We start from the raw sequence: 9142 nt of genomic DNA, 5'->3' as shown, positions 1-9142 counted from the left end.
CTTAAGCAAACTACGTGGCTTGTAGCACTGTGGCAAGTAAAATTGGCTGAAGAAATGTTAATGGGATGAGGTGGAGTCTTATTTGTGCTTTTGAGCATGTTTCTGTTGAAACTTAGTTCAGGGATGTATTTTATTTTTTTTTTTAAGACAGAAGAATGTATTTAGGAACATTGCTCTGTTATATACCTTACCTTCAACTCTTTCGGTGAAAACTACTTCAGCGTAGTGTAAAACTGATCCAAAGGCTGCCATGTGGGGATTAGGGTGGTGTAATTTGGAGAACAGATGCAGTGTGTGGTAGAGAGAAAGTAAAACAAGGATTTCTGTTTACTGAAGACAAGGACAAAGTAATTGAATAAAACTGAAAGCCAAGTCTTATATAGCCTGCAGGCTGAGCTAGGTACTTCATGTAGTCTGTCTTAATTGCTTGTGAAAGTAGCTTGCGCTCAGCGTTGACATTATATAGAACTTAAGAATGCAGCCGGGAAGCAAGCCGCTAAGTTGTGCCGTTTAAAATTCCTTTCAGAGCGGGGGGTTTTATTAGTATATGATGCATCTGTAATATCCCTCAAACAAATGTGCTGCTGGATTGGATGAAGCCCTATCGGCATGATTCAGAATAAAACATCCTCCAAATGCTCATTAAAAACGTGGAAGGGGTAAACGCTGGGTCTTGCACATAAGAGCTAGTGGCATTTCTCTCATTGAAAGTTGGTCAATACCTGTGTGAGATTGCAGAGCTCTGACTTCCTCGCACAGAAATGCCTATCCTCCTCCTTGGCTGGGTACTGTTGTCTCTGATATGCAAGTTAAAATAATCACGCTGAGATGGAAAGAATGTATTCCCTCTGTTATCTCTTTTAACACATTGTGAAATTAGTGGAGCATACTGAATTTTTTAAAGTCACTGCTATGTTATGGTTGTAGACAGTGTAGTTGGGGGAAATGAGATTAGAAATTCAGTGAAATGGAGTGGAAAAAGCAATTGATAAATTCTGGTGAAAATGTGGGATGGTGTGTAAAAATCCATACTGAAGGTAGAAAAAAAACCCCCTCAATGATTAAGCTGAAGAATGAATAATAGTTGGGAATCGAAACAGTGAAAAAGGCTTGATACATCTACAGGAAGAGTAGGGATGTGCCGACTCACAGTAGTGGTGTAGGAAATGTCATATCATGTATATGTATGATATACCCACAGCTAGAGTACCCAGCCATCTCCTGTTGTGCTCTTCTCCAGTCTCCCTTTGAAGAAGGAAATGAATTGGGCATTAAATCTGTTAATTGCACAGCACTTGCAGTGCATCATAAATCCTGTCTGAGTGCTAGAATAAGAGGTATTTATTGGCCAAGTGTAAAAATTGAGAGAGAGAAGATTGGATGAGGAATACACTGGAAATGTTGAAACACAGGAATGTCTTGAGGCAGATTCCCTTTGAGTTTTAAAAGCCTTCTGGTTTAGTGACTTCCTCTAGCTTTTGGGTCTTCCTTCAGATCTCTGGCAATAAAAAGGCTGTTTCCTAGATAGCTTATAACTCAAAGTTTAGTGTGTTGGACCCATTGTTTAACTGTCTCTCTGGGCCTGTCCCCAAGGGTCTGTCAGCCCGCAAGCATTGCAGGCTGCGTTATGATGTGTGGCAGGAGTTTCTATCTGAGCAACCGTTTTCAGAAATCATAGAATCACAGAATGGTTTGGGTTGGAAGGGACCTTGAAGATCACCCAGTGCCACCCCCTGCCCTGGGCAGGGCCACCTCCCACCAGCCCAGGTTGCTCCAAGCCCCGTCCAACCTGGCCTTGACCACCTCCAGGGATGGGGCAGCCACAGCTTCTCGGGGCAATCTGCCCCAGGGGCTCACCACCCGCACTGGGAAACATTTCTTCCTCATATCTCATCTAAATCTGCCCTCCCAGTTTGAAGCCATTTCCCCTCGTCCTATCACTACGTGCCTTTGTAAAAAGTTCTTCCCCAGGTTTCCTGTAGCTCCTTCAGGTACTACAAGACTGCAATAAGGTCTCCCCAGAGCCTTCCCTTCCCTACAACCCCAACTCTTTCAGCCTCTCCTCACAGCAGAGGGGCTCCAGCCCTTGGAGCATCTTCATGGCCCTCCCCTGGCCCTGCTCCAAGAGGTCCGTGTCCTTCCGATGCTGGGGGTTCCAGAGCTGGATGCAGTACTCCACACTCAGTCGTAGGAGCTCTTGGCCCCTGCTACATCCGCTGGCATGGTGATGAAGCCTGTCATTATGCCCCTAAAAGAAGGGCAAGATTCGCTTCTTCAGTAGTTTGTTGCAGAAGTTTAGATCCCCTTTTCTTAGATTGGTGTGTGTTTTATTTCCTTTTCCATCTGGCACACCTGTCTTGCCATTTTCAAGAGGAATCAAATTTGGTCAGACTAAATTTTGTGCCTTAAGACCAGTATTGTGTCTTGACACTGAATCCTACAAGAAAGGGGACAGTAACAAGGGAGATGTGTAGTTTTACTCACCCACAGTATCCCCCAAGTGCCGGCAGTCCACGGCTCAGATAATTCCAGAGCCAGCATTGCCGACTGTGTTTAATGGCACTTGATGGACTCTTCCCCAGTGAATCTGTATAGTTTCTTTCTGAACCCTTATAAACTTACAGCATCCATAATCTTCATTAGCAAGGAGTTCTCCTGCTTAAATAGGTGCTGTGGGTGGAAACATCTTTTGTTTGGAAGCAGAATGGCCTTCTGCCTATTCTGTTGGATGTTTTCCTCCACCTCATTTAGGAACAGACCCTGTTACTCCTTGCTCATCCTTTCCTATGCCACTGATGTTGTTTCAGAGCCATATCGTGTAGGAGACTTCAGTCTTCTCTGGAATGAAGTGTTCTAGTTTTATTAGGTGCGTGCCATAAACAAGATATTCAACACCTCCTCTCAGCTTTGGCTGTGCCCTGGGTATCGAACAGCGTGGTGGATTAGGATGGGATTTGTCCAGTGAATTAGGACTCAATGCCTGTGCTTAGCTGCATTTCACAGAAGTTTGCATCAGCTGATTTTAGCCTAGCCCTATGGCCCGGGTGCTAGTCTAGTTAGCATTTGGTGTGGTAGTGGCTGTCTCCTTGTTTAGATTCACTCAGAGAATCCAGCTCATGTGGCCCAGGATGGCTCTGATGAGAATCGCAGTGCATGAAGCAGCAGCGACTGGGAGATGAGTTTCAAAGGCGCACTTCTGATCCGAGCCAAAATGCTGGTGTAGAGCTTTGAACGAGCTCCTCCTGCACCTTGGCTGGATCTTCAGATTCCCTTTGAGATTTGGGGACCAGAACTATCTGCCGTTCAGGGTTCAGGCAGTGCCATGGTACCTTCTGGTTTTGTTCTTTAGTCCTGTACTACCAATGCCTAACGCTTGATTTGCTTTCTGATAGCTGCCAAGCACTGAGGTGGTATCTCCGTGAAACGGCCACGTCAAGATTTAGCTTCTGAGTCGCGGTGGTAGGAGTCTGTTTCTGTGAATGTTAAGGTAGATGGTCTTTCCCTTGTGCATCACGTACTGCCTATGTCCACTGAACTTCATCTGCCAATTTACCACCCAGCCTCTTGCCTTACGAGCCCCATTCCTTAAAACGCCAGCTGTTCATCCCTTAGTTTTAGCATCTGATTCTTTAGCTTTTTCCCCTCATCTTCCACTTCGCCTAGGGAGAGCTGGTTTCCATTATGGCTTTTGCTCACTTCTCACAATTCTGACAGAAAATAGTTTTCCTTTTTAAACTTGCGTTGCAGATCCCTCCTGGGTTGAAATAGCAAACGTGAATGTCTATATGTGTTTGATTTTTATTACTTGGAGTAAGCTTGACTCTTACTGCTAGTGCTGAATGGCAGAGCAAGAATGGGAAGGCCTAAAAGAAATCATTATTGATGCTGTCTGGTGTTGTAAAAGCAGAGTAGTCCAAGGTCATGGATCTGGTATCAACTGCCTGGAATGCAATAAAGTGACCACATCAGTCGCAGCTAAGTTTGTAATATAAATAATCGATGGCAAGATCCAGATCTTTGTGTGATCTCTTGCAGTCAGGCATTCTTGGTGTGTATTTTACTAATTAAATGAAAAAATTTCAAACTATATTTGAGTTTAATTTGACATTGGTACCAGACTTAGGCAGGGGGAGGGGACAGAACAAAGCATCTACTTGAATGATGTTCAAGACAATGGTACACCGATGGAGAAGTTTGTGAGAAAGCTAGGATCTGGGTGCCCCAGGGTGACAAAATACAACAGAAAGTCTTTTGTGTCTGACTCTATAGTTGTGTGGGTAGGCACTGACTGGTTGCAGTTTGCTCCAAATAAAAATTATGAAGCAGAATATTTATTTTTTTTGATGCTACAACCAATTTATGCTGGTGTTGGCTTTGCACTAGCAGCTGGTGTGGTACCTCTCCCAGCGTAGAGAACAGGTACAATTCTTGTCAAGGTCTTTGCTTTTCTGTACTGTACGAGTCTACTCCGCCTCAAATGTGTAGTTTTCATTGCAGTTACATTATCTAAACTACCTAAAGTGAGTGCATAAAAAAAAAAAGAATGACAGAGCTGAAGTATTTCTGCATTTCTGTGAAGCTGGTGTGTAGAACGGAGAGGGTCTACAGACACAGAAATCCACAAACTTGAAGTCATGACAGGGTATGTGCTCTGTGCCATACTTCTTCACGAGTGTTTTTAGTGCAGAACTTGGGCAGCTTGCCTTGATTTTTAGCTGCCGTGTTAAATGCGATAAACATAGGAGATGGTGGGTTTTGAGGTTGGGGTTCCGCGGGTCAGAAAGCACAGGCCGTCCGCTGGAAGCTTAACCAGGAGTTTCCAGTCTGCTCTCAGTTCTTCTACGTTGAACTTGCGGAAGACCTCAGTTATCCCATTGACACGTAAGACTGGAAATAAAAACTTCCTGAAGCTTTTGACAGTGCATTTTTATTGCTTGCTGCAAGTGCCCTGAGGGATGGGGACGGTTCAGCTCATGTCCAGAAGCGCTGTTGTAGAGCCATTCAGCAGCAGTGATTGGAGGTCTCTGCTTCTATTTAGGATGCACAGAAATGAGCAGAGAGCTCTTGCTTTAAGTCTATTCTATACCCCATCAATTTCTAATGCATATAGCTACCCTTTCATACGCACACCAGTAACTCGGACATGTACTAGCGTAAACTTTGTCAGAAATTCCAGTTTGGCTAGTGTGGCATGCGAACCCAGAGCCCTGGTGTGTACAACATGCTCTTGTACAATAAAATCCCTTGTTACTACATTTGGAAACGATAAATCATGTTACATAAAGTAGCTTGACAGGTCCTATTTCAATGGGAATTTTAATGCTTTCATATTAACATTCTGACTGTGTCCTTGACTGTCTGGATTGCATTAGAGGTGCTTGGCAGCAAATGGAGAAAAACCATTGGGGGCTGGTTTCAGAGCAGGCATTCCAGGCGCAAATTATTTCAGCTGATTTATTATTTTTTTCCCCTGGTTCCCATCTTCTGTTTGGCCTCAAGTGCTTAAGTACCATAGCTGGGTTTGGTTGGGGGTGGCCGTTGTATTTCTTTTATTGTTAGCTTTTAATCTGCTTTACAGTCGTATAGCACGACGAGAAGGTGAGCGAGGAGGTTGAACCCCAGGTTGCTGCGCTCTGCTGCCGGGAGGAACTCTTGTGTGCTGCCCAGGGTGGTTTGGCTCTCGGGGTATCGAAAGGATGTCTCGACACTTCTGGGTTTAGACTTGGTGGTCTCATAACTTGCTAAATGCTTCTTTTGCACCCTATTTCTGCGTTTAGTGCACTTATGGAAATGTACTAATCCAAATAAGTAGTTTCCTTGATCTTAATTGCACTATTTTGCTTTTCTTCCCTAAGCTTCTTTGAGCATCTCTGATGCTTGAAAATGAATGGGCGAGAAAGTGCCTAGCTTATCTGTTCAATATCTTTTGGGAGAAATAATTTTGCCTTCAGAACCACCAGCGAAGGTTATTTCTACGCCTGATACTCTTGCGATTTACAGAATGGAGATGTGTTTTCATTATGAATTTGCCTATTAATAACGTTGATCCCCAGCTTTGTATTCCCATCAAGGATCCAAGCTTGGACAGCAACGCATCTGAATTTTCACATGAATGTAGAACTTTATTTACAGCAAGTATCTATATATTTGAAAGGGCTCTTGCATAGCCCTTTTAATGAAAGCAACTGTTTCTGCGGAAATAGATGTGAATTAAAATGGCAGACTGATCCATATTTATGATAAAGATGCTGATAAAGATTTTGCCTTGAGATAATCTACACTTTCTTTTTTAATATTGTTTCTGTCAGTTTAAGATGCTTGAATGCTGACGTGATGGACGTGGTTTGAAAGCCTGGATGGATTTTCCTGTCATGGACTTTGCTGTTCAGTAGAGAGCTGTGCTGTTATGCTGGGCGCTAATTTCCATAGACATTATCAGATTGACAAAGATGCTGCTTTTAAAAACAAAAAAATTCCAAAGTGATACATTTAACGTTTACAGGCTGAGGTAGAGTAAATAATTCCGCATACTTGGAGTGAAGCCTGATGAAGATAAGAATTTCACACTGCATCAGTTGGGCATTTTTGGGCCACAGAAACGAGTTTCCAGGTTGCCTACCCAACTTCATCCTGGTTTGGGACTTGGCATGCGGTGTGTTTTCAGAAGACATTCTGGCAACTTTAGTTTCTTAGGTAGTAATACAAGAGCCTGTGGAAATAAACGGATGCCAGCTCATGCAGAGCTTTATCAGCCTGGTGAGCTTTGGGTTTTAAAGCTCTTCAGAGCTCCCTGTCGTTCCAGTGGTTACTCTGAGCTCATCTGGATGCGCAGGTGGAATTGCTGCTTTAGACATCCCGAACAACTGCTGCAGTGAGGGAGCTCAGCCTCGGAGGGAGGGAGGGAGGGAGGGAGGGAGGGAGGGAGGGAGGGAGGGAGGGAGGGAGGGAGGGAGGGAGGGAGGGAGGGAGGGAGGGAGGGAGGGAGGGAGGGAGGGAGGGAGGGAGGGAGGGAGGGAGGGAGGGAGGGAGGGAGGGAGGGAGGGAGGGAGGGAGGGAGGGAGGGAGGGAGGGAGGGAGGGAGGGAGGGAGGGAGGGAGGGAGGGAGGGAGGGAGGGAGGGAGGGAGGGAGGGAGGGAGGGAGGGAGGGAGGGAGGGAGGGAGGGAGGGAGGGAGGGAGGGAGGGAGGGAGGGAGGGAGGGAGGGAGGGAGGGAGGGAGGGAGGGAGGGAGGGAGGGAGGGAGGGAGGGAGGGAGGGAGGGAGGGAGGGAGGGAGGGAGGGAGGGAGGGAGGGAGGGAGGGAGGGAGGGAGGGAGGGAAGGATGGGGGCGCTCGGCCTCAGAGGGGAGGGCAGCACGTCCGGGCTCGCGGTGCTTGCCGTGGCTGGTGGGAGATGTAACTGCAGCCAGCCTCTGCTGAGGCTACCAATTCACTTTTGTGAATGGCACAACTTGAAAGTCCTGACTGCTTTTCCAGGCCCAAGGCAGCATTTTTGCTATGCAGTGAGAATGTGTTTCTTAAAGAAGTGTGTGGCTGGCTTAATGCCGACTTAAAGAAGCCCAACAAATGCCCAACGTTCACACCTGAAGTCTAGTTCCAGCACAAGCTTAGTGGGCTGTTGAAATCTTAAATTATTGCTCTTCTCCATCCTCTTCCTGCAGCCCTTTGCTGCTTGTTTGGCGCAAAATTGCTGGTAATAATTCTTAAATTGAATAGATTTGACAGCGGTAGCAGGGACTTAGTCTGAACTGTCTCGTACAGCAGTACTCAGCCTTGCAGTCTTTCCACGCTTTTCAGCAGTTTGTTGTAGACTCGTAATACATGTAAAAGGAGGGAGGTTGCTGCCCTTGCATACGGTGCTTACTCCGTGTGTGCAGCAGAATTGACGTCTAGTGCTGTCTCTAAACTTGAGAATTGAGTCTTGGGATACCTCGTGTGGCAGTGAAGGCTTCCTTCCTACCCCGTCCCTCCTTTCCTCCCGCACCTCTTTAGGGTTGTATTGATCAAACATCTATTTTTCAGTTCTTGTTAGACATATGTCTATCTCCAATGTTAACACGTATCTGATGTCTTCTAATGTTACATTATAAATCCTTTCTTAATCTAATGTTGATCAAATAACATTTCAGATGGTGGAAGGAAGACCTGAAATAATGTGTGCATGCTCGTTTGTGATACGGCGGTTGGCATTTAGCAGCATTTTGCTTTTGTTGACCTGTAAACCATTTTACATAAATATGCTATAATGGTATGCATGGATTCTGCTTTAAAATTCTGTGTGTTGTGACTTATTCATTTGAATGCTACTGTTTTGTAGGAAAATATTTGACTCCCTCTGCCTACGTAAGATTAAATATATAATTACCCCTAATGAAGCTCCATTTGGTGATACTTGAGTACTCTCTCAAAGCCAAAATCGAGGAGTATAGATGGAACAGAGCATGTAAGTTTGCACAGTGACTACTGATCTGTGGATAAACAGTCTTTTAGCCTCCAGCAGGATCATGCTCTCAGTGTGCAGAAGTATTACACACACAACTGGGCTTTTGAATCTCTCTTGTTGGAGGAAAGGAATGATGGAATTATTACAAAGATGGAATACTACAGTTCTGGCATTACAACAAAATACTTGCATCTCAAGTCCTGGACTTCCCCTTTTTTCTTTAGCCTTGATCTAGTACAAACTCTGGATTAAGTTCCCATCTTTCTGCCGGATGGGATTCAGCAGATTTTTTCAGTATCTCTTCACCTTTTTCATCCATCCTGATGCAAGCAGTAGAGGTCTCGATGGGAACCCAGAATTTCTGTTCTAGATGTGGTGTTTAATATCTAGACGATGCTCTTTGCTGAACCTATTTTATCCTGTGGAAGAAAGCTGATGTTCTGTAATGCTCGTAACGTGTCCCGGAGCTTTAGACCTACTTTGTCCCAGAAAGTCAACTGAATCAATACAGAATAATTAGCGTTTGTGGCTTATCCAAGTAGTGGCAGCCCTCTGGAATGTAAATAGGGGTGGAAGAGTGACTTCATCCTTCGCATGTCTGAGGAAAGGATGCGGGTTAAGCTGTATCTTGGAAAGCTGCTGAAATAGAGGAGAAAACTTTGGCTTCCTACTCATCTGCAGAGGGACACGTTTCTTCAGCAG

At 45.1% G+C, this 9142-nt stretch overlaps 1 protein-coding gene across 3 annotated transcripts in view; it reads left to right on the top strand.

Moving 5' to 3' along the window:
* Nucleotides 1-9142, top strand: part of CTNNA1 (catenin (cadherin-associated protein), alpha 1, 102kDa) — a 106678-nt gene that overhangs the window by 16412 nt on the left and 81124 nt on the right. The window contains exon 7 of one of the 3 annotated variants that reach the window (XM_009880721.1): nt 5778-5792. The exons of the other annotated variants lie outside the window; for them this stretch is intronic. Within the exon in view, the coding sequence (XP_009879023.1) occupies nt 5778-5792 (15 nt within the window). The remainder of the gene's footprint in view (nt 1-5777; nt 5793-9142) is intronic. 3 annotated transcript variants of the gene reach the window in all.

Source organism: Charadrius vociferus, unplaced genomic scaffold (genome assembly GCF_000708025.1).
Source record: "Charadrius vociferus isolate BGI_N301 unplaced genomic scaffold, ASM70802v2 scaffold822, whole genome shotgun sequence".
Taxonomy (NCBI): Eukaryota; Metazoa; Chordata; class Aves; order Charadriiformes; family Charadriidae; genus Charadrius; species Charadrius vociferus.
The sequence above is the reverse complement of the archived record's forward strand: the minus strand, read 5'-3'. Positions and strand labels throughout refer to the sequence as shown.